This window comes from Rhinolophus hipposideros, assembly GCF_964194185.1.
Source record: "Rhinolophus hipposideros genome assembly, chromosome: 25".
NCBI classification, from domain to species: Eukaryota; Metazoa; Chordata; class Mammalia; order Chiroptera; family Rhinolophidae; genus Rhinolophus; species Rhinolophus hipposideros.
The window spans coordinates 22,454,011-22,480,261 of record NC_138071.1 but is presented as its reverse complement, the minus strand read 5'-3'; the positions used below and the strand labels follow the sequence as shown (position 1 = coordinate 22,480,261).

General features: G+C 41.8%; 1 protein-coding gene across 1 annotated transcript in view; it reads right to left on the bottom strand.

Annotated features, from left to right (window-relative positions):
- LOC308492962 (maltase-glucoamylase-like) overlaps nucleotides 1-26,251 on the bottom strand; it is a 172,235-nt gene that overhangs the window by 120,029 nt on the left and 25,955 nt on the right. Inside the window, exons 3-13 of the mRNA XM_081038512.1 lie at nucleotides 16,293-16,419; nucleotides 13,946-14,034; nucleotides 9,288-9,408; nucleotides 8,155-8,264; nucleotides 7,448-7,599; nucleotides 6,764-6,935; nucleotides 4,969-5,068; nucleotides 2,666-2,778; nucleotides 2,234-2,359; nucleotides 933-1,064; nucleotides 673-789 (exon numbers count right to left, since the gene is read on the bottom strand). Of these exons, the coding sequence (XP_080894638.1) occupies nucleotides 673-789; nucleotides 933-1,064; nucleotides 2,234-2,359; nucleotides 2,666-2,778; nucleotides 4,969-5,068; nucleotides 6,764-6,935; nucleotides 7,448-7,599; nucleotides 8,155-8,264; nucleotides 9,288-9,408; nucleotides 13,946-14,034; nucleotides 16,293-16,419 (1,359 nt within the window). The remainder of the gene's footprint in view (nucleotides 1-672; nucleotides 790-932; nucleotides 1,065-2,233; nucleotides 2,360-2,665; nucleotides 2,779-4,968; nucleotides 5,069-6,763; nucleotides 6,936-7,447; nucleotides 7,600-8,154; nucleotides 8,265-9,287; nucleotides 9,409-13,945; nucleotides 14,035-16,292; nucleotides 16,420-26,251) is intronic.

Sequence of the window (26,251 nt, the reverse complement as noted above, 5' to 3'; positions counted from 1 at the left end):
AACATCACTGGAGGAAAAGCTAATTTTACAAAATTCGTTAAGTCCTTTTCATCAGCAGTTCTGGTTCTCCCTTCCCTCTCACTTTCTCTACTCCCAATTCGAGGAATGATAAATGATGGAGAGTACTGTATAAATTTCAACTGGTCCATTGCAAGCTGTGGGTTCTGATGGCCAATTCCTCTTCTTTATTCCTTTCCTATTCACTTCCCACCAGAGACTACGTGCTCAGATCAGCAGAGGTATGAGAAGTGAACCAGCAGATAACACCTTCATGGAAACCAAGGGCAGATAAAGGCTTGAGAACTTGTCAGTTACTACACAGAAACTGAGTGAGAAGAGGAAGGAAACGGTTCCACTGGAAATAGTTCCATAGGAAGTGACTAATACCATTTACCAGAGCAGTGTCAGTGAAGTGATGGGAGAGGAAAGTAGACTGCAGTCAGCTGATGGGAGGTAAGGAAGTGTTTATTCAGTGTGGAGGCTACTGATTAAAGGGACTTGACTATGAAAGGAATGTAAGAGCGAGGATGGCTGGTTAAGTACTTGAGGATGAAAGAACAGGTCAAGTTTATCCCCAGCACATACTTGTATAAGGCATCTGAAAATGTGAAACAAAACAATTACACCCAAGCTGCCACAGCCCCTCCGCCACCCCCCGCCCCATTAATTTACCTGCCCAATGAGTGGAGTCACTCCATCTGAAGCATTCACCCATATCTTCATGTCTGAACCCCTGTCATACGGGCCATAGGGATCACTTGGGGAAGACACGTTGGAGATAGCTGGATCCTAAGAAGGGAAAAATACAATGAAGGACGTCACTTTCAGCTACAGGCTCTGAAAGGAGACTGGAAACTGGGGGACGAAAAATGGGGAGAGGGGTATAATGACAAGGCAGAGCAAGTACCTGACTTTGGGGGGAAAGCACATACCACAATGATGACCAGTTTCTGTCCGTTATTGTGTAACTCCTCAGCAAACTCAGGAAAGCCTTTAAAATTTACTGGATCATAAGTGAAGTCCTTCCTCTTATCCATGTAGTCAATATCAGCATGCTGAACGTCCTAAAAGAATACACGAAGTCCACAATTCAGCACCTAGGAATTTACCTGGTAAGATGAGGCAGTCGTTATTACTCACGATACACACTGCCTCTGTGCTGGGCTCTGAACAGGGTTCTTAATGGTCCCTGGCGTTAGAGGGCTTCTTTGCCAAGGGTAATTTCAAAGCAAATGACCCACTGTTTCCCTAAGGCCTGACCCCACCCCTGGAATCAGGTGGACGGCAGCACCCTACCTGCTGCCTGTCCCCTGGCACTAAAAACCGGTCTAATAAATGAACCATAGCAATTCCAACAACCTATTAAGGCTGTCTAAAATATGTCCATCCCCTAAATCCTACCCCTGCCACAAGATAAAGGGGGAAGGGGCTGTCTTCCCCACTTCTCCTCATTTCACTACCCCACATTTTGTTTTGTAGCTGCCCTTCTACTTAACGTCTTCTTTGATGATCAATCTTTCCTAATTTTACCTGTACGAAAATAATGGAGCCCAGAAGGAAACGACTCTTGCTCTAAGACCTAGTTATCTGCCTCCAACAGAATGGGATGGGAGAGAAGAGGGTAATTCCTGAGACTGTTGAGCTTTTTCCACTTTGCATGTCTTAGAAAACCTCACTCCCCATTATACAACATACATATTCAAATTTAGACTAAGGATAGAATGATCTAAGTAAGCAAACAGTTAATTTTCTTTATCATTTCTGTCAGTGTGCATATGATGGACCTGACTAGCCCTCTAAAAAAAAAAATTAGCCAATGAAAATATAAAAAAATACTTTATTACGGGTATGTACCATATCCTTTTGCTCACTTAAAGTAGGGAAAGAAAAGCCTTGAGAAGTCAAATAAAAATGCATAATGTAAAATTTAGTTAATGCAGTGAGCATGATAAAATTTTACTAATAAAATACGTGATAAGAAAAAAATAAAGACAAAAACAGATTGCCTCCTAACCCCATCATTGTGGTCTCTAGGTATGATTTCCTACTAAAGAGAGACAGTTCCTTAAAGGAATGGCTGTCCCAACAAAAAAGTCTAGTGCTCTGAATATATAAACATCTTCTTATTGTATATTAGAAAAAAAAAAACTCAGTGGGGAGAAAGTATAAATGGTAATTCTTATTCCCAATGGAAATCTTGTTTTTGGAAGATTTTTTTTTTTTAATTCCTTACATAAGGGAGCTGTGCGGCCCGGTTTCTCTCCACGACCTGTTTCATTTTTTCTAGGGATTCATAGTCATAACGACTGAGATGAAATCCAAGTGCCCAATATGCGGGCATAGCAGGCCGTCCAATGAGCTGAAAGAAATAATATGGAGGAAAAGTTAGAAATACTTGATTTTTAATAAACTTTTTCTAAGCACGGGTTTGGGGCCACAAAACATACTCCATTCTCCAACACACTATATTTTACTAATGTTAGAATGCTCATCTATTTTCCCAGGCTCTTTATACATCCCTGAAGTTTGGGTCAATTAGTAGTTGTAGATTTATAACAGCTCCTTCTAACAGCAGATTTTCAGGAGTCCTACCTGCATGTTAAACTTGCTTTTCTGAGTGCTATTTAGGATTTCTGCAGTTGTAAGTCATGAATCATAAGTTTACCTCTAGATACTCTTGAACCACTTGTTCTGGAGTGTTTCCCAAGAACACGTAGAAGTCAAGAATGCCCCCGGTGGTGCGGTAAGTGATAGCTGGTGTGGGCTGGAGGACGACGTCTTGAAAGGTTTAAAAAAATGAAGAAAGAAAAATGAGAACCGATTCTAGAGGAACAATCACAAAGGTTTAGAGCAGAGCATGATAGCCATCTGGACATGACTGAAGTGATCCCAACGCCTCAGAGTTTTCATACAAAGGGACAAACTCTGAAGCTCCAAGTCCACCCTCACAGCCCACGAGAGTCAAAGCATTGGTTCTGGGACGGATTTTGATACTTGGTGACTGGAGTGTCTTAATTCCTGTGTCAGGACCCAGGCTCTCAAGAAAAAGCAACCAGTTTCATGAGGGGGTTCCAGAAGCAGACAAGGTGGCATAGAAATTATTTTAAGCTGAGGATATTTGAGTTTCTGAAATCCCTTATCAGCCTAAAAGCAGAGCCTCCCAAAGGAACTCAGTTACCATAAACCACCTCCTTGGACCCATTTTAATCTTCTCTGAGACAATACATTAGCCTCACATCTGAACAGACATTGTACCAAGAATATCATAGCTATTCTCCTAAGAGCTCATTTACCTTTCCAAAAAGTCATTTGCTTTCCCCTATGTGCCTTTAATCCCTCCTTCCTCCTCGAAGAAATAATTTGTTTCATCACAAGTGCCTTTCTCCTCCTCCCATTTATCTATTAGGATGGCATATAAACCCCAAATTCTAACCATTCCTTTGAGTTCCTCGTCACTGAGCCCTCGTGTGTATGCATGTCTCATGTGTAAATACATTTTGTCTTTCCTCCTGCTGACCTGTCCGTGGTCAGTTTGATTCACAGGCCCCCAAACACTGAACCTCAGAGGGTAGAGGAAGAATTTTTCTTCTTTGATATTCATGACTATGTTCCCACCCTACGTCCCACCATCATTACAGAAATATAACCCAACTGGACATACTGCGGTACTAGTCTCACTTAAAAAATGTCCAAGATTAGATTATACATTCAAAATCCCTCTACGCCCCAATCCCAGTTCTCAGAGGTGAAGCCTCCCTAGGGCCTTGGTTTGTAATTAGGGGTAAAAGGCCTTGGGATTACCTGACATGGAAATCTGTGACCAGTCTCTGGTCACAGGTGCAGGTCACACAGAGGATCTAGGACCCCGTGACCTTGCCCTTCGAGCCTGACTCGACTTCTTTTCTGGTTCCTGAAACTGTACCACCCTTGTATTATCTCAGTCTGTTCTTAGACGCTTAAGATTCTACTAGGTATCGAAGAGCCATCTTAGGTCACCTAGAGTGATTCTCAAACAATCTGTGGTGAAGGATCACAGCTTAGTTTTTAAATGTCCAATTCTTTGCAAACGGATACTGTTATAAAACAACACGAAAATGAATTACTAGAAAAGGGTTCTTGCACGTACTTGAATGCTATGGTAATGCTTACTCTCAATTTATATACTTCTCTTACTCTGGACCTGCAACAGTTCATGAACCAACCACGGTCCGTGCTCCGAGTAGCATGGATCTACCCTCTTGATTCTCAGTTGAGAAGAGGGTGGGGATCAGTACCTATGCCCACCATCAACCCTGGGAGATTCTGATACATCTCCTCTTCCCCTGTGGTGACTGATTCATTGCCCCTGGGATCTGTGGTGACTGGTGCAAGGAGACAACAGTTGAGAATCATTGATCTAGTCTAAAACCTTCAAAGATGGGGAGGCTAGCTCCTTTATAGAATCCTATGAGGATACACTGCTGGGTCTCAACCAATTGGCTCTTACTCTGCGTGACCCTTGCCACCCCACTTGACCTCGCTACGCTTGGAGTGTCTGAATGGAACATTCACTGCTCAGTTATAGCTCCCTGGTTAGGCCCAGCTACTGTCATCATTGGGCCCAGGGCAGTTGGCTGTTTCCTACCCCTTTTCTGGATGAAAGTCTAAGGAAGGAAAAAAACAAATGGGTAGAAACCGCCTCAGTAGATTACAGAAAAGGGTTAGCTGTTTTCACTCTATCATAGCAAATATCCCAATAGAGGCAATCAGATTCAGGAAAATCATACGCTAGGAGAGAAACCCCTACTCATGGCTACCATGGGTCAACAGGTAACAAAGGAGAGATGGAACAGTCAGAGAACACATGAGGCCGAAAGCTATGGAACCGCCATTCCTAAAGGGCTCCATTCCTTTTATCATCGTGCTGTACAAAAGGGACTCAAAATTGCTCTGATGCGTTTTTTCATGAATATTCCTTTAGTCCTTTACCCATGGCATTGCTGTTCATCAGGAACACTCCAAAGGACAATCCACTAGCATCTTCAAGGCACAGGAAGAATGTCTGTGTGCCGTACAAGTTAGTTCCATCCTGCAGAAAGACAGTTAAGAATCACACATTTACATTCGAATCATCTACACTCTGCTTGGGCAGAAAGGACTTAGGAAATCAGTATTGATGTTGTGAGTGATTGACAGGGAACACATAGGTTAAGAACACACAAATACATTTTAAAAATATAGGGTCTATATTTGGCTGATGTTAACCAAGTGAATTAGTGTTCCCTTGTTGAATGAGACAGCTATGGCCACTTATCTAGAAATGTGAGAGCTTATGACGTCTGTTGGGATGCGGGAAGACATGAATTTTGAAATTACAGTTTAGAAAAGCTCTCCTCTCAGAGTGGATTGTCTTAACCTGACCTAACCCCATTCGCAAAAGCTCTGTCAAGCCTTCCTGTGAGTCAGGCATCTTCCTAATGTGCAACTAGATGGAGCTCTACTTGAGATATCTGGTCTTCTCATCTTCCCAATAGTAGACTTTCGAACTTGAGCTGGTCTTCCAGACTTTAGAACAAGACAGTAGTTCTTAACCCAGGCTGCATCCTAGCCCATCCTGGGGATGGAAGCAAGCACTGATGGTTTGTTAAATTTGCCCAAGGGATTCCAACATGTAGTCATGTTTGAGAATCTCTGCTCTAGAACAGCATTTCACAAAATTTGGTCTGCATATATATTACCTGGGAATCTTAGTTAAATGTGGATTCAAATTTAGTGATGGGAGAGAGAGCCAAGATACCACATTTCTTACACAGTGGTGTCCACACCGCACAATTCAAGTATCAAGGAACTGGGATTCCTTATTAAACAACCATCACCAGAAACTCCCAGATGAGCTGCTGACTCAATGTCTTTTCTGTTTTTCTAGATAGGCCAGGGATTATATCTTATCTCTGTTACTTACAAACTTCCCCCCCCCAATTGGGGATTTGTTTTGCTTTTCTGAGCCTCAGTTTGCTCATCTGTTAAGTGGGATAAATTATCCTTATTTTTTTTCAGAGTTCTTTTGGCAAATAGAGATAATGTACAAAAATCGTCAAGAAATTACTCCTATGACCTTTTTTCATCCAGCTACTACCTCTGCATAGACAGGAAAAGTTGCTGACCCAGACATGTATTGCTGAACCTAGAAAATACCTCTGCTTTGGCTTTTAGCGGTCAAAAGAAAACAAAGAAAGAAAACAATAACAACAAAACTCTATTCTTTCACTGTCCCCAAATTCTTCACACAAAGAATGATTAATACAGTAATTTAGTTGATATTTTATCCTATGTTGCTAACAAATCTGATAAGTTGGTGACTTATACAGGTCAACCTAAAAGATGGAGATTATAACAAATATTGTGTAGAGTCAATATTAGTAATGGTTTCTCCAGAACCAGCTAGTTCAAAAGGAAGATATGATGAAAAGTAATTGACATTTACTGAGCACTTTCTATGTGTCACACATTCTTCTAGAGACTCTATATATTATCGATTCATTTCATTCCCATCATGACTCTATGAAGCGAGTATTCTGCCCCCACTGTATAGAGGGGGAACTGAAGACACAGAGAGAAGTGCCCTGCCCAGAACCCAGTAACTGATGAGTAGCAGTGCTAGAAATCAGGCGCAGACACCCCCGCCCCAGAATCTTACTCTTAACCATAATACTGTACTGCCAAGAGTGACCTTCAAGAATGAGGCTATGACAGTCAGCGGAGAGGGGCCCTTCTGAAAACTTACCCCATTGGGGGTTGTGTCCCTGGCAAATATGGGCCAGGTCTTCCAGTTCATATCATGGCGGTACTGGCGGTGCACGTGTTCTCCCAGACCGTACACGTTAGCACTCGGCAGTCGGATGGAGAGCTGCAGGAACTGATCAGCAAACAGGAGGGGTCCGATGCTTGTATCCAACCTAGACACAGGTGGAAGACACAAGGACAAGTGGGCAAGGGGGGTGGTAGAACACAACTGCATGGAAAAGTGGCCTTTCAATGTCTAGGACTCGATATTCCCTATTTAATTGGCCCCGTTTGCCCTCCTGGGACATTTCTCCATGGACACCAACGGATCAAGAGTTCTTGAGGATGGGTACATTAATAGGAGATGTTCCATAAATAGTTACTGGTGGGTCGGTGGTTAGATGAATGGAGGAAGGAAGGGGGAAAATAAAGCGGAGAAAATGATCAAACAGAAGAGAAAAAGAGAAAAAAGCCACAGCCAGTGTCTGGTCTATAATAAATGATTAGTAATAATGAAAAAAAAAGAGGAATAATAAGGCAGAAAGGCAGGAAAAAAGCATACATTTGGAAGTGGAGAGTCTGGTCACCAACCATCAGGAATATTGCTGAAACACACCCTTTGTCACGCTTGCAAACCTCCCTCCCCTTCCTCCTCTCATCCCCAGATAGTGGTTTTCAAACTTACAGGACACGATTGTTGCTTCTTCTCTTCACTTTGATGCTAAATGGCTGTGGGGAAACCTCGACTTCATAGGTCAAGGGAGAAGCAGCATTTCCTTTGAAGGATTGGACATGCTCATGGGGCACTTCGTACCTGTCTTTGTTTGGGTCAGTTAACTGTCCAGAGAGATGAAAGGAAAGAAAGCTGACATGACAGTGTCTCTGTTTTTCCACAATAGAAGCATTCCCACCACCACCAGTGTTTCCCAGTGGCTCGTGGTACTGGAATTCGTGTGCTGATCCATTATGTCTAAGGTACATGTATGTACACATTAGATTACCAAATTCAGAGGTTGAACACTTGGGCATAAGTTAGACTGTAGGTAGAAATATACACTCCAAGTCTGCAGTGATGGATTATCTCTAGAATTTTCAAAGCTGTAATAATTCTTTGTTCCCCCTCTCTACTACATTTCACATGGTGCTAAGGACCTACAAATGAAAGTCAAAACTCATCAGTCAACTCTATAACATCTATTTAGGAAGTTATCACACTGAAGGAAGGCTATAGGTACCTTCAACATACATGTGCTAACTGAGAATAATGGCAGTCGAGAAAAATATTAATACCTCCATTAGCAAAATGTTCTATTTCGTAGTAACCACAGTTATCAGGTAGGGAACAAGAACCTCTTAAGAATGATTTTAAAAAAAGAAGAAACGAACTGCAACCTTAAAGTGGAAACGATTAGATGTCTGGTATTCTGCTGTGAGAAGGACGTTCTCCACATCATTTCCAAACAGGGATGGAGATGGCAACCTTTTCAACTGGGCTGTGAATCCTAACATAGAGAGGGGAAAAGTTTACATATCTAGCTGTGTGCATTTGCAAATAATAGCCACATAAAAATTACGCGTTAGGTTAAAGGAGCTGGTGAAAAGCCTTTATTTCCCCAAAGAAGGGACTAGGTAAGACACATACCCATCATGCATGCATATTATCTTGGGCCAGAATCTGAAGCCGGGCATCGTCCTGATCTTATCCAAAAACCATGCCTTCTTCTACAAAATCTGAGTGGAAACTTCCTCCAAAAGGCCTCTCATTCCTCTGGCCCATCAGTCATTCTGTGCTAATTACATACCGTTTACACTCTCGGCCCTCAGTTTGTATATGTACATTATTCCTTCCTGGTTATTTTCTTGTTACATTACAGGTGACCATATACACCCATGCCCTCTGCCTAGTTGGTAAGGCAGGTGAGAGTCGAGACCTTAGAAAAGCCCATCAGGCCCAAAGCCTCCAGAGATCATGCGTCTTCCTTTATGCTAAGAGCCTCCCCAGAACAGCCACTTTCTGCTGCTATCCCCCTGGGTGTTCATTTTTATGCTTTACGTTTTAGGGAGAAAGGAAGATGGGGGAAGCAGAACGGATGTTCAGTCCATGCATACTGACATTGACGCGCTAACTTTCACAAAATGTTTAAAAATTGGAATTGTTTCCATATCATTAAAATCACATTATATTAGAGTTGTAAGTAGTCTCAGAGGTTACCGAATTCAAATCCCTCCCTTTAAAAGCTAAGAACTTAGGGACCAAAGAACTCATGATGTCTGCACAATGTTACAAAGATACAGAAAGGTAGAGACAGGAATAGACCATGTCTCTGAACTCCCAGGACAGAGTCATTTTTTTCCCTTGATGGCAAAATAGATTCTAGTCCATGGTTAAGAGCGGTGCCACCCTCTACCACATGCAGGAGCATGGCCGTGCAGAGCAAACTCGGCATGCCACGAAGACTGGCCTCTAGAGCAAACAGAGCCAACCCACAGCGGGTCCGGAGCTCGTGCCTCACGGTCTGGCTTACCTGCCCTGGTGTTTACGAGGTCGGTCTCCACTTGATAGCCATGACTCTTGGAATAGTAGCACCAGGGCACGCTTATGGTCCCCTGAGGTTTCCAGCAGCAGCCACGCTGATCACATGTGGCCTGAAGTAAGAGATTCACCAAGGTAACTCCATTTCATGGTAGAACACTGTCATTTATAAATAGAAGTTGAGGCCGTGGTATCTCTTCTTCACCACATTTTACAAACAAGTGCACTGACACCTAGAGAAGCTGTGCTAGGTCCCAGTCAATGCAGAATTTCTGCTCCAAACTAATTGTTGTGGCCAATGTCCTCCCCTGTTGTTGTTACTATATAACAATACAGGGCTCACAATAAGGTCCACATCTGTCAGCACAGAAAAACTGATACATGTATTTAAGTATTCTAAACTATAATATAGTTATATCACAGGTAACCCCAAATTACAAATGGAGCTTCATTTATATTGGTTTGGGCTTTAAAAGAAAAGAAGATACTTTGCCATCAACTTTATTCAGAAACTTTGGCATCAAAATCAATTTTACCTTGACTTTTAAATGTGTATATTACCCATGTGTGTGTTATGTATATGTGACATATACCGGGGGTGCCAAAAAAATGCATACAAGTGGACACTTTGGTCAGCGTTGCTCAAGCAGCAGTTGGCCGTCATCAGAAGTGTCTGGACGCTGATGGGAACCACTTTGAGCACCTCTTGTCATTGCAGAAGTCAGACGTGACTTTATTCATCTTTTGTTATTGGTATATATTGAGCATTACAATTTTAATAGTTTTCCTTTCTTAAAATGTGTATACATTTTTTGTCATCCTCTGTATATATATATGTCTCCCAACTCCTCCCAAGGCAGAAATTCTTCCTTGAAACCCACATAGATTCTAATTGTTATTTAAGGAAGGTGCCTGCTTTACACCACAATTACTGACAGAAGCAAGTGTAGACTAAAATGAACACAATCCCTTTCTCACCTTAACTGACTTGGGAGAACCAACCAGGTTAAATACAAAAAAGTATAAAGCCAGCTCTCCTGAGGGTGGCTGGACCTGCTGATATGTAACTATTAGGTTGGTGCAAATATCATTGCGGTCTTTGCAATTATTTTTAACCTTTTAAACCGCAATGACTTTTGCACCAACCTAGTAATAGACTGTGGCAAAAATAATGGATTGTGTTAGATCACAGAACCATGGTGTCTTGGTCTCACTGGCTCCTTCACTGGTTCTGTGGCAGCCTCACTGTGGGAGAAGCGAGATGCCGCATTGTGGGTGGACCCACATGGAAAGGAATTGAGGGACATCCCTGGCCAACAGCAAGCAAGGAACTGAGGTGCTCACTCCAACAAGCCTGAGGAGCCAGATCCTGGCTACAGTCACATGGATGAGCTTGAACAGGATGAGCCCACAATCCCAGCAGACACCATGACTGCAGTCTTTTGAAAGACTCTGAGCCAAAAGCACCCCGCTAAACAAAGACCAGACTTCTGACCAACATAACACTGAGAAAATAATGTGCGTTGTAAGCCATTGAGTCTTGGGATAATTTGTCACATAACAATAGATAACGAATATCCCGCTACATTATTTAACAGGTAAAGAACCTGAGGCTCCCAGAGGAAAGGTTCACAGAGGTTACGTAGTTAGCTATCGAGAAGGCTGCGACCCAAATGTCCTTCTCTTGCTATCCATTGCCTTTTTTCTAGAGTCTGGGTTGAGTACCTGCTGAGCACGTTTTCAGGAGGTTATGGCTTGGATATAGGAACAATTAAATTTATTCAAATAGTAATTTTTATGTTAACAGCCAATATTAAGGATGGAAAAACTACGAGTATGTCCCTCTGTGGTTTTTATTGCTGTGGGATCAGGTGTTACTGTGAACTCAACTTCAATCAGTAGTTTTTGTTGTTTCCTTTCAAAACCCACTCAGATGAAAACTTCAGTGTAACAGGAAAAGAGAAAAGTGATGAAAAGGGTGTTAAACAAAATAATTAGAGCTTAGCAACTTCTTCACTGAACTAGAAAGGGCAAAGACCAAAGAGTATCCAAAGCAGCGAGAAAAGAGAATAGTCTGTGTTGACCAACTCGAATATACCAGTTCCCATCGTGTAGCTAAGCAGTTATGAAGAGAAGTGGGAAGAGGAGCAGAGCACAGCACACGTAAACAAGAGCGGAAACAGTATGTAAAGCCGAGGAAAACACCTGTAGAAAAAAGCTATAAAACATGATGATGACCTAAATTGAAGGCACACAAAAAGAAGTAAACCCGAGACACAAAAATGCCTGTTTGTTGAACATCAGAATTAAAATTTAAGAGAAAATTTAAAACTTACGAAAGAACATATATATGAGGGTGGGGGTAGGAAGCAGTACATAAAAAAAACAGAACAAACAGAAAACACAAAATGAGACTGTAGAAAAAAATCTTCCATGTCAATCAGCCCATGTTCTACTTACTAATTTAAAAGATAAAGATAGATGGCATTTAAAGAAATAAATTCAGCTAAAGTTACTTATTGGAGGCACACCTGAAATGTAAGCTCACAAAAGCACTGAGAGTAGAAGGGGGTAAAACAGACATGTGAGAAGAATGCTAACCAAAGGGTAGTGTAACTATCTATAGTAATATCAGATAAATAGACCTTAAGTAAAAATTCATTATTAAGGAGACATCGAGTCACTACATGATGCTAAAAGGTTCAATTCATAAGGAAGATATGACATCTCAAACTTGACATGCAACTAATAATAAAGACTCACAATAGTTACAGAAATGTTTAAAGAATCAAAAGGTAAAATTGAAAAAGATGGCAGACCTAACGGCATATATTTAAAGAGCGCTCCCTTGGTAATTGATAGAAAAAGTAGACAAGAAATAAAGATATTTTACTTTCTACATCATAGATACATACAGGCATCAACAGAAAGAGAAGGACTGGACTGAACTCAGAGATGGAAACCAGATCCTGAACATTGTTTAAGACCTAATAAAGCTCACTCGACCCAAGTCCTATTCTCCTCCAAACCCACTGCTTCTTAACATAAAAGAGAGAAGAAACAGATTCGGATGCATTAGTCCTCCAGGTGGGCTTCTGAGCAACTGGTTTCCTAGCACACTACGACAGGGGCAGTAAATGGGTGGGGATCAGCTTGCTGCAAACCCAGTGTGCCAAGCATCCTGTTTGGGTACGACATAGTTAGACCACAACTTCCCATTCCTATTGATTGACAAAGCAGCATATTAATGGCTGTCTATCATCAGGCTCCAATCTACGTTACAGGCCTACACATTACCTTCTTCTCTCTGGCACCCACCCTAGATCTTGGCCATTGGGGACCATTCGATGTCATGTATGTGCCCCACAAGGTCCTCTTCTGTCATTTAGTCTGCATTATCTCTTCTGTCTTGAAATCGCTTATTTGGAAACAGGATTCTTGCAAATGTAATTAGTTAAGATCATACTGGAGCAGGATGGGCCCTTAATCCAACAAGACTGGTATCCTTTAAAAATGGGGAAGTGAGAGAGAGAGAGAGAGAGAGAGAGAGAGAGAGAGAGAGAGAGAGAGAGAGAGAGAGAGAGAGCGCACGCCACGTGAAGATGGAGGCAGAGATTAGAGAGCTGCAACCATAAGCCAAAGAACATCGAGGACTGACAGCCGTCCCCAGAAGCGAGGAGAGGGGCCTGGAACAGATTCTTCCTCAGAGCCCTCAAAAACAACCAACCCTTCCAATGCCTTGATTTCGGACTTCTTGCCTCTAGAAGTGTGAGAGAAAAAAATAGAAAAGAAAACGTCTTTTGGTATTAGGATCTTTAGACAAACCCAAACAGCGACGCTTAAGCACATCACAGGTGAGTCCAGCCTAGTAACGATAGGATGACTACAGAGGAAGTGTGAGAGTGTCACGTGCGCATGTGTCAGCTGCAGCAAGCATACTTTGTGTGTCAGACTCACATCTCCCATTCCTGTCAGTGCACTTCACTCAGCAGGCTGCGGCATTTTGTTTTCATTCATTCTCAGTGTGGAAAGTGACTGATACAGTCAGTGCAATGTATTTTATAATCATAACATTCAGCTGGACTTCAGCTGAGGAGCAAGAAACAGTGCCCTAAAGTAAATACCAGATGCCTACACTATCTTTAATCTGATATTTATTACCTTCTTCTTTCCAAGCAGGGCTCTTGAAACTTTGTCCTTATGTTAAATAATGTTTTACGCATGTATTTGCGATCCCAGATAACCTTTTGGAATTGTAAAAGGACAGAGAGAGACAGAAGAGAGGGCAAGAAACAGAGGTAATAACAGAGTCAGAGAACTAGTAACCAAGTCGTGTTGCCAGATAGACGACAAATCCATTTTTTGTCTAAGTCCCAAGTCTTGCATGGGACATACTTACACTAAAAACTGAAACTCAGATTTACCTGGGCAGCCCATGCTTTTATTTGCCAAATCTGTCAACGCGAAAGCATGTTCCAGCCCTTTCTCTCGCAAAGCTGTACCGTCATACAAGCATGGGTACAGAATTACTTTGCCAGAGCCTCCAATAGCTGCCATGACAGCTCTCTAGGAGTTTCAAACAGAACTAAAAACGAACCACCATCCAAGAGCGTAAACTCTTCAATGAAAAGCAAGATCCATAACTCCGACCTTTGTAGGCAGCTGGTCAGGGATGCAGTTTATCCGCTCCGATTCATTTAGCACTGGGCACTCAGTGGAATCAGGAATGGTCCCCAGATCTGGATTGTCCCAAAAGCAAACATAAAATGACCATCAGACACTTTTCACGTCACGGGCATTTAATAATCTCCATAGTCTCCACACCTGTGATCATATGAACTCCACGACCGACCAGGCTTCATTCTGATGTCTCTGAAATCTATGCACTCACTTTATCAACCTCACGTCGTTCTCGCTGACTGTATTTCTTTACCTCTACATATCCTGCATCGTCTCCTTCTGCCACCAAGGCCCTGCCCTCTGAGACAGTGCAGACAAGGAGTGTGACCCCACCATTAGATGGAAGCTCACCAAGGCAGAAACCGAGGCGACCTTCTCTAGTCTAGGGGTCAGCAAACTGTGGCCTGTGGACCAAATCAGGTCACAGCCTGATTTTTAAATCAAGTACCGTGTTTCCCCGAAAATAAGACCTAACTGGAAAATATGCCCTAGCATGATCTTTCAGGAGGACATTCCCTGAACCTAAGCCCTAATGTGTCTTTTGGAGCAAATGTTAATAGAAGACCTGGTCTTATTTTCGGAGAAATACGGTATTGGTGGGACAGAGCCTCACCCAGTTTTTCATGTATTGTCTACAGCTGCTTTTGCGCTCCACTGGTGGAATTTATGACGGAGACCGTATGACCCACAAAATCTGAAGTATCAAGAGTCTGCCCCTTTCCAGCAAAGTCTGCAGACTCCACTCTGGGCCTTTCCTTCCACCCCAGCAACTGGTTCATGACAGGTTTACACACAGAACGTGTGCACAGTCTGTTGTCTAGAATGTCACCCCGCTAATCATAGGAACCTCAATTCCACTTGCTCAGGCAAGCGGCAGTCCCTCAACAAGGAACACTTCTGAGTGGCGACATTCTTCTGTAAATAGAAAGCCTCATATCACAAACAAATGTAAAGGGGACCCACTGTCAATAACAATAATAACAAAATGGAGCCCGAGCAGACGTGCCAGAGGACCTGCCTTGCACGCCTTCTGCCTCAGATCTTTGGAATGTTAAAACAGGACAAAATAACCTTTGGGCTGGGTCTAAAGAAACATCGTGTCCCCCGAGAATGTTTCCAAAGGTAACAGAGAACAGTTATTATGACTACTGGACTGATGACTGAAAATGGAAAACATTGTTTAAAATTAACATTGCTATGGTACCTGCATCAGTAAAAATGCCTTCCTTCTATAAATGTAATTGGTCCCCTTCCCTTTCTCATAAAAACCCATTGCCTTTGTCTCCTAATCAAAACATGATTGGACTTCTACTTGAATCAGTGATTCCAGAATAGCTATTCTAATTGACATGAAATAAACACTTTTGGAATCTCACTTAGAAAGGTCCTTTTTTTTTTTTTTTTAGATTAATACCACCAGCTTAGAAATTGGCAGCTAGAATGTGCCCAAGGACATTGATTCAGATTTAAAAATCAGTAAAATTGACAAGGTACGTTTATTGCATCCTAATATAAGGAAGTGAGATTTCTTTAAGGTACTCAGCAATAAATTAATAACATTCAGACAAAACAGTGAGGCTTTTAGAGTTTCTAATTCAAAAGTGGTGGATTAAAAGAACTCCCTACTTGCAGCAGTTTCTGCACAAGGATTTCAGTTCCATCTTCAGAATTATAGAATTATAAGACTTGCACAAACTTGGACGTTATTTAATCTAACTTCCCACAACAGTAGAATTGCTGGAACTGGGAATGAGGACAAAGAAGGTTTCCTCTAGAGGAACCTTCATTGTCTGGTTCATCTAGGAAGCTGTTTCGAGGTAAAGCAGATAAGAAATCATGGATACCTCAGCACGATCCAGCCCCTCTTTTAGAATAAAACAGTTCGATGAACTTTTAATAAAACTCTGGTAGTTGTTATGTTTTTAAAGAGCCAAACCTTGGCCTAAAATACTTTAATTGATTACATGTTTATGTGATTGCCTTTCGTATAAGGATTATTATTATTGTTAACAAAATTATTATTGTTAACAAAACTAGGAGTAGACGATAAAATTTGGCCAATCCATAGTGTGCAAATCGGGGAACCCTGCACTGCGCTAGTTGGGAAATGCAAAGTGTCAGAATTTAGGCCTACCATGAATACCTACCAAGCTGCCAGTTTTAGTTAGGTGCATCCAACACACATAAAACCTACACACACACACGCACACACACGCACAGCAAAGAATAGGAAGCATCACCTCCCTGCCATGGATGATGAGGTTTTTGCTCTGATAAGAGCAATCTATGGAGGGAGAATACCAGAGGTCCTTGTTACCTTTTGATTCCAAAGACTCTTTGGCTGAAAGCACAAAGAGAGGAATAGTGATGATAAATACACCCAGCAGAAGAGCACTGAGCATAAGCTCCAAACTAGTGAAATCTTTCAGCTTCCTTCTTGCCATCTATAAAAAAAAGGAAACAATTAATTGTAGATTTGAAAATGATTTTAAGTCTTCTACATGTATTTAATATATAGTTAGTATATTTTTTTAATGGAAAAGCTCAAATGTATACCAAGTAGAATAAATAACATGGCAAATTCCACATATCCGTCATCTAGAATAAAAATTATCAACTCCTGGCCAATCTCCTCTTGTTGTTATTCCTACTCACTTTTCTCCCTGATCTTGCATTATTTTGAAGCAAATCTCATATTTCAGATCTTTTAATCTGAAAATGTTGAAGTATATTTCATTGAAAAATAAAAAAAAAATTCACAGAAGACAAGCAAAATAATATCATCCCACCTAAAATATTTTAAGAACAATTCCTTACTCATCAAATATCGCTAGTCAAGGTTGAAATTTCCATCATTGTCTGATAGTTTTAGAGTTTATTTGTTCAACTCTCATAAGGATGCAAGTAAGATTTAGATGTTATATTTGGCATATCACTAAGTCTTTTTTAGTCAGTGCGGTTTGGTCTGTAGATTTCCCCACAATTTGTATTTTATCCATTGTATCCCCTGCATGCTAACATGTTTCTCTATCTTTGTGTTTCCTATAAATTATTAGATCTAGAGTTTTGACAAGGTACAGTTTTTTTTTTGTTTGTTTGTTTGTTTTCAAGAATGGTGCATAAATGGCATAGAATCTAGCATCTTCCAGTAGGAGACATGAAATCTAGCAGATTCTCCCCTTTTCATGTCAGCAACCATTGGTAAGCATTTCTTAGATCCATTATTTCATTAGGAGTTGTGACATAGCGATGCAGTAATTCTATAATTCTTCATTTATTGGATACAATATTCCTGTAGAGAGAAATTGCCCTCATCTAGCATTTGGTTCACAACGGTACAGTTTATGTAGGAAAGGCAGGATAAATGTTTCTCTTTATTTACTGGTTTGCAAAATCAGGACTTCTTCCTTAGCATGCTCCAAAGGGGGACCACTGAGATAGTTTTTTGCCTAAGATCTTTACAAACACACAGATTTCAACATGTTATCTGCATTAATCCTTTGATATAATAATAATAATTATTATTAATTATTTACTATTAATGCTCATGTTGTCTCTTCTCTACCCCGTGGGAGTCTCTCTAAATTGGTTCCCAGTAGCCTTTGACAGTTTCCTTGCTTTCTGGTATAACACAGTAACCGAGGCTCACCATGTATATTTCCTGGCCCCAGTCACCAGCCACACACATCTGATGATGTTCTTTTAGTGGGAAGAGTATTTAGAAACCATAATTTGAAGGAGAGCCAGTGACATTTAACCTAGAATTCTAGAACTGAAGAGACCTTATGGATTATATTGACCAGTGGTTACCTTTGGAGTCCCCAAGGAGTCCTTGAGTATTTTCACTTTCACAGACATACAGAGATGACACATGCACCTCTGTTAGACTTGTCATGAATCCTGGCTAAGGATGATAACATTCTGTCAGAAGTTTAAATTAGATGTTCAGCACGTACCCCTTTCCCCAACCTACTTAGTCAAAATCTCTACGGTTGAGGCCTGGATATCTGATCTCTTTCTAAAGCTCCATGGATGATTCGGATATGTAACCATGTCTCAGAAATGGTAAACCTATCATAGGCTTATAAGTTATAATGAACATGTGTTATTAAGCAAAAATATTAAGATGTCGTGTCCATGAAGTTAAAAAATAAAAGTGGAACCAGTGGTTAGCCTAGCCTCTTCATTTTATAGGTGAGGTGCCTTGCTCAAAGTCTAGCCGTAGTCAGGGACTAGCAACCAAATTGTCCATCCAGGTGAATGTGGTTTTCTTTGGCTGCTACATCTATCCCGGCACTAGAGATCTGGGTGGGCACCACATACATGGAATGCTCTGGAGCCTACCCCAGCTTCAGTCTTCGACAACTTGCCTCAACCTATTTCTGCCACCTTCTTCCAACCTGCTCTCATTCTTCTAACAAGTTGTTTCTTTCCTTCCCTCCTCCATCAGAGTTGATTCAAGGTACTGCGTTCCTGATGAGGAAGGACTTGGAACATCCCAGCTGACTCCCATAGCTGCCTTGGGATTGGATGTGTGCCTCCTGGGTCCATCGAACCTTCAGGACCTCCTACCACAGCGCTTCCCACCCAGGTAGGGTCCTCCCTCCAGAGAACCTGATGGGACACCTTGGGATTCCCACTCCTGTGCTCCCTGCCAAACACACTATAGAATCTCTGCACTGCATTGGGAATCCTGTCTGCTCTTGAAGCACAGAACACGGAAATTGAACACACGAAGCTCGTCTGGTTGGGATTTAAATTTAGACAGCATTTTGAGTCAAAGAGTGGGTCTTAAAGAAAGATTCATGAAGTTCAAAACCTCAAAACATTATATTCAAAGATCCACCATAAGTTGGGCTCTAAAGTGTCTTCTCATCAGTGAGGAAAGATTAGGCAAAGTCATGCAAGCTCACTCAACCTCTCCATGGCATGGAAGTCACAGGGAAAGCTGAGGTCGACTAGACTGCTCGGGGCGATGGACTTTCATGCCACTTGTGTCCATATGGAGCATAAAAATGTAGCAACGGTCCAAGTCAAGAAATAAAGTGCCCCATTCTTAAGTATTCCTGACTCCTGTGGTAGACACAGAAACCGGGCTCTAAGAGAGAAAGAACTGACAGCTATTAACGCAGGGACCATGGGGATTGTCAGTCACGCAGGCCTCTGTACAACTCCCTTAGTCGTTGGCCAGGAAAGCACAGACCACACTGAAGGTTTGTTCCTGACACTGCATTAAGCACCACGCACAAACTGAAGTGAGGACTGTGCCTCACATGCAGTCCTTTCCAGACTCCCTCAGTGCCTTTATTTCAGGACTTCGTCTTTTGTTAGGGACAATTCTGATTCTGGACTGAGTGGTGGCACGACCCTCCATCGGTAGCAAGTACCATTACTCACATCTTGCCCTTCCCATGGTTTCCCCAGACATCACTGCCTTTAGCCCCTCTTTCCTCTGACTCCACTACTGTCCTTTACAAGTCAACGTCCTGTATGCTCTCTCAAACATTAACTAAGACATATCCTTTGGTCACTTGTGCCAAATTCCAACAGCATTTTTTAAAGATAACGTTTACTACCTTTGCAAGGGATAACTTGACATCTTGTGCCATTGGCTTAGCAATGATCTAAGAACCCTGGAAACTCCCTGTTTACAGAGGCTAGTGATACCCGACACTAATTGCATTCTATATTCTCAACAAGACTGAGATAGAAGAATAGCCAGGCTAATGTTTCCATGGTATAGAGGAGCGGACCGAGGTACTATGGGCCCTAATGACACTGCCCAGAACTCAGGACAAGTCACTGGGACAATCAGTGGTCCTGACTTCTACCTTAGGGATTCTCCTTATGACCTCACAGCCTCCTCGGTAGGGGCACATCTTTCATGTTTTGTGGGAGAATGCATTATCTGTGGACACAAGTATAGCACTTATAAACCTGTTCCAGTACTCTTATCTGCTACGTGCTTTATGACTCCACGTGGCAGGTGACTCATGTGTTATCTGAGATACAGGTGCAGAAAGCCAGGAAGAAACAGGAGGAGCCATGAGCAGCAGTCTTGCTGATTCAAGGTCTTCCTGCACCAACCCCTCCACTCATCCTCTGCCAGGATGCCTTGTAAATCACATTACCTTTAACTCTTGCCATCCCTCACTCCTGGAGAGTGGGCTAGACTTAGGGAGTTACATCTAACAAACAGAACATGGCAGAGGGGGTGGTGTGTGATTGCCAAGACTAGGTTATAAAAGGCATTACAGCTTCTTCCTTCCTCTTTCTCTTGGATCACTTCCTTGCTCCTTTTCTTGGGTCACTTCTTAGAGAAGCCAGCTGCCCTGTCATAATGACACTCAAGCAGGCCTATAGAAAGGTCCAACAGACAGCAAGAAACTGAGGCCGTTAACCAACAGCCATGTGAGTGACGTGTCTCAGATGCGATCTGCCAGCCCCGGTCAAGCCTTCACATGACAGCAGCCCGGGCAACCTCTTGACTGCAACCTCATGAGAGACCCTGAAACAGAATCACCCAGTTGAGCTGCTCCCATGTTCCTAAACCACAGAAACTGTGAGATAATAAATGTTTATTGCTTCAAGGTATTAAATTTTGGGGTTAATTTGTTATGCAGCAACAGATAATTAATACACATGGGTAAATATGACTGTTGAATAATATATCATTTGCATTTTAAAAGTATCTGTTTGCCTCTTATCAAAAGTCCATTTTCATCATATACTCAAATATGGTTACCTGTTCTAAGGAACAATAATAATTATTTTCTAGCTATGGAAGAGAAACATTTCCTTAAGCCTTAAGGAAATAAAAAAAGCCCTCATCAGCATCTTCTGATTGACCTACCTTCCTGAATTACAGGGATCTTCACGGTGAAAGCTACAATCTCAATTAGGAATGCAATTTAGGCAAAATTAAGATCAAGAAAAGTGGCAAAAGACAAATAGAATCAGAAGTAATTTAAATATCTGTCATGCAGGGTGTCATGTGGGGTCTCTGGTCTTGCTCCCCACATAAGAACACAGAATATGGTGAGGCCAAAAAGAAACACCCATAGAGCCATAGATAGGGGAGCCATACCACTATAGTCTCGCTGGCGGCTGGGTTGGAGACACAGGAAGCAGGAGCCACACGATACGTAACCCTCCGTCTGCTTCTCTGCCAACCAACCTCACTTGCTAACTGCAATCCACACCTCTCTACAATCCACACTTGCTAGCTTAACTACGACAGTTATATCAGTGGCCAATGGCTCACTGGTTACAGCTGATGGCCAACTAGCCACAGCTGATGGCAATCCAATCACAGTTGATGGCTATTTACTACCTGAGCCAGCACCTTTCCATGTGAGGCCGAGAGCCTGGAAACTGCATTCTTGGCTCTGTCCCCACAATAGCTTTAATTGGTTTTAAAAGAAAAAAAATGTTCTAAAAAACTGCTACTTGGCAATCTGTAATCCATCTTTGAATATTCTAGTTCATAGGACAAACACAAATTGTGCAGTTTTAATGATAATGATAAAAATAGCTAGTGATGATTGAGTGGATGTGTTAAGAAGTTATATAACTGGTCACATGCAACCCTCATAATAACCCCAAGTTAGTTCCTGCTACTAGCCCCGCTTTCAGATGAGGAAATTAACCTTCAGCAAGGCCAAATAACCTGTCTAATGTCACCCAGCTGACAAGGAATGAAGTCACAATTTGCACACCTGCCCTTACACTCCCAGCCAGAACTTTCAACCATTACTCTTTGTTCTATGCCATACTGCCCCAAACTGGACACCAATTTAGGCTTTTTGTGAGATGTAGTTTTGAGCCTGGCCTGCGACTAAGCACTCACATGCATTATTTCCTTTAGTGCTCACAACCAGCTTATAGGTGGGGACTGTTATTCCTCTCCCTTTACAAACAAGCTAATTGAGCAGGAGAGAGGCTAGATTGATAACGTCCAGACCTCAGCGCCGGGCTTCAGCCAAGGCAGCTTCAGCCAAGGCAATATGAATCCAAAGCCAACCTCCACACTATGATGCAGAGACAGAAAACTTATATAGTCATGAATAATTAAGTTTAATTAACATACAGGGAGGTGCCTGTGTCCTTCCAAAGACAATCGTTGAGTTACAAGGAGTGTGGAAAGAAAACAAAAAATCTGCAATATTTCAATATCTGCTGTATGTGGGGGATTTAAAAGTAGATTCTCAAGCATCTATAAGTAGTCAATTCACTTTAAGCTTATGGCCCCCAGCACTGTTTTACATTCTCTGTGAGACCAAGGAGAATGAGGTGCTGATACTACACATTTCTCACGTTCATTCATCAAGTTAACATTATATCTTTGAATGAATGGGAGATCTGATGACAGTTTATTTGTTCACTCATCAATTATTTATTAAGCTCTTACAATGTGCCAAGTATCCTTCCAGGAACTAGTTATACAGCAAACAAAAAAGATAAAAATTCTTGCCCTCGTGGGACTTATGTTCTTGTGTGTAGAAAAAAAGAGACAAGAAACAAAATAAATATACAATAAATTAGACTGTGATAAGGGCTACAGAGAAAAATAAAGTGGGAGTGGGGTGAGGAATATGTGGATGAGGGTTGCAATTTCAATTAGGCTGGTCAGAAAAAAAATCTCACCAAAAAGGTGCAAATTATTATTGTACATAAATTGTGTAGACTCCAATAGTGATTTTTTTCCCTCTTGAATTAAAATATTTACATAAATCATTGCCAAGACTAGTTTTCCTGGTACTGGTATAATTATTTAGGCAAGTAGTAGATAGATAAACCACATGGGAGCCCAAATTCTTGAAAATCTAAATTCATTTGGTAAAACTGGATAATCATCTCTCATCTTTTCTGAATTACGGCCACTGTCTGATTTGCATATGGCGAGCTAAGCCTTTCTTTTAAAAATCCTTTGATAATACAAGGCAAGAGATCTAGTAGAAAAAAAGAGGGCCAGTTTTACAGAGACTGACAATAACTTGCAAAGAAGACCCCAGCAAGTCCTGGACATTCTTCAGAAATCCTGGACAAAATTTATTGGGTTGGCCCATTGTCTCCTAGCTACTTAGAGAATAGGAAGAGAAAAAAGAAGCGAATGGCCTCTTCTTTGCAAGTCTGGTCACATCCCAAGTGCAGAGATCTAAAAGCCAGCTCTGATCTTATTCAGCTGTGTGACCTTGGAAAAACTGCTTAAGCACTCTGGGTCTCAGTTTCTCCATCTGAACCACAAAGAGAATCATCTCTAGAAGACAGTTATGACCTACCGTGACCCCAGCACCGGGGCGTGCAAAGGCTTATCTTCATCATCACATGCAGCAGCTACCTGCTGAACCAATTTTACATGAAAATTCTATTCTTCCAAGCCCATATGCTCATTAATATTCCGTGCTTATGGAACAGTATATAAAGGAACTTTATTAGCTCATCGAAACTCACGTGTGAGAGAACAGCAATAAAACATCGTTGGCTTCTTGTGTAAGTGTGAGTGGAATAATGATGAGCTATCTTAAAAGTGGAGTGTGGGATATTATGTCCTTCCACTTCATTCAGTCCTGGATAGCGCTTTGGCCCGACCCAGCACAACAAACCAAAGACCCCCTCCCTCTCACTCCCTTCTGCCCACCAAACATACACCCACTGACACATGACACCAAAGCAATAGACAGTTCGGACATCAAGAGGTCCCTTTAGTTCAGACCCTGTATCGGGAGCTCACCGGTAGGCCTATTCTAGTGAGACCCATGGCATTGATCTTAACCTCCCTCTATTTCCCCAGTAGTAACTCTTCCTTCCCATCTCATTGGCCTGTCAGAAGTGCCCCCATGTGTCTAGCAAAGCTCTAAAGACTAGTGAGGACTCAACCCTTTTTTATTAAGTTTTACCAGAGAGGGGTCAGCAACAATCCATCACCTTGCCCTCTTCCCCTTGGCACTGCCATTCTATTTCACACATGACTGCCGGTCCAGATACTGTCTCTTTCACTTCACACCCTCCTTCCAGACTCCACAAGAAATCTCTCACACCCACTGCCAACACATGCACACATCCCAATACTTCACTCACACTCCCTATAGGAATTCTTTATTTGATCAATAAAGGCACAAAACTCACAGGGATAGTAACAGATTTCTCAATTTCCTGACTATGAAAGATTCTCTAATTAGCACTCCTTCTTGTAGAAGGAACGTCCCCAAATGCTCTAACCTAACTCCCACATTTAAACTCCTTTCTCTCACTTCCCATTCCTTGTCTCCTGAGTCAGAAAGCATTTCTGCCAGCTCCCTCATCCTGAATATTAAATCATTCATCACACCACACACAGAGACACACACAAGCACAGAGGTTTAACTGCAATAGGACTTCTAAATCCAGCCTTGGTCCAGAGAACACACACACACACACACACATAGACCACGAAAAAAATTGAGTTGAATTTTGTTGTGTTTGTGTTTGTGTAATTTTGTGATTTGTTCTTGATCTTTGTTCCTGTTCAACAAATTAACAAGGGCATTTTGACTAAAAGAGATCAACCCGAGTCCACACACACTTGCAAACACACATCTACCGCCATGGTGAGCACGAATTTGCACACGTACCTCATCCTCCCACTGCAGCGCCTGCTCTCTCGGAAGGATGACCCGGCAATCAAGGCAATGGGGCACAGTCCACAGAAAGCAACCTCAGCTGTGGCCACTGGCCACTGTGTTCACGTCAATGGCTCTCACATGCAAATGACCGCCCCGCTTTCATTCTCAGGATCAGATTTGCTAGTTAATTAGTAACCATGATCTTCCCCTGAGGAGAACATCTGTAAGAGCTTGGAGCAAGCTGAGGCCACCGTGACACCCTCAAACTCCTCTGGGCACTGAGTGTACATTTAGCAGTGAGGACACTCAGTGTTTCTGGCAAAAGAACACGGACTGACTCAATGTGTAGATTGATGACAAAGAGCAAAAAATAAATGACCCCCGGGTCCCAGAATAGCCCTCTCTCAGTGACCACTAATCTCCCAGGAACCTGTTGACATTTAATAGAATTACAGTTACTAGAATATTTTTTAATTGCAATATAGTAATGCATGTGCTTCCTTAATGTTGTATTTAACAAGTCAGCAGGTGTAATAGCTACTGCAATTTCAACGCAGTATAAACAGTACCTCAAAAGTAGCTTCCACATATGACATAAGAGTAACAGTGACCTCCTTGGAACCCAAGTCTTCGGCAACTGCTAACACTATGGTTTGTGGCCTAACTTACTAGTTAAGAGACATGCTAGATTTCATTTAGATTTTAGTAAAGAAGAAAAATACATCAATATTTTCCTTTTATAAGTCTACCTGTTCTTTTAATTACATCCATGAATCTCAGGTTGAGAGCTCTGCTCTATTGCTAGGCAGACCCTTCTCCCAGTCAGGCAGCATCCTCAGCTGTCTGCCTCTCGGAGTGACCCACGTGATCATGAACCTATAGTTGCCAGTCCCCAAGGAAATAACTGTGTAGAAGCTTTCATTGCAACTCAACAGACCAATTCTATGTCCAGTGATCCTAGATCATTTAAAAATGGACTTTGTATTTGTAAATATCTTATTTTATTTTTCTACTATTTTTTATTTTAAAATTTAAAAGTCTTAGGCTGTGATATATTGGAAACTAAACAACAACAACAACCTGCTCTTTACCACAGACAGTTTAAAAAACCTGTTCAACTATTACTATTCCCAGACATTTGCTTTAATGGACCAGGGAAAATTCAGGAAAAACTTGGGCCAGGGGACTTAAATTTATAATCTATGGATACCACATGGAAAAAATAAACAGAAGTCACCATCTTGTCATTGTCCTTTCAGACGGGACATAGACTAGTGACATGGAATCAATTTAGCTTTCTGGAAAGTTCACTTCCTTGTCCTTATTTTCCTCATCACTGACCACCAGAGAAATGTCTCTGGAAGCAGCAAAGCCCACATACTAGATATTGGGAACCACTGATCTGCTGCATTTCTTTGACATCTTGAAGTCAAAGAATTTAGAGCTAAAAGAAGAAGGAAAGGAAAACTAACATGCATGGAGACCTGTTGGGTAGGAAGTGTTTTGCCTACGTTATCGCACTTACGTAATAGCCTTAGAGCAGCACGGGTCTGAACTGCCATCCAAACACTCATCCACTCTGCGTCACAGCCCACGTGGGTTGTACCACTTGGTATTACCCCAAAGGATCACCGAGTTTAGCCCCTCATTTTCCAGATGGGGAAGCTGGGAC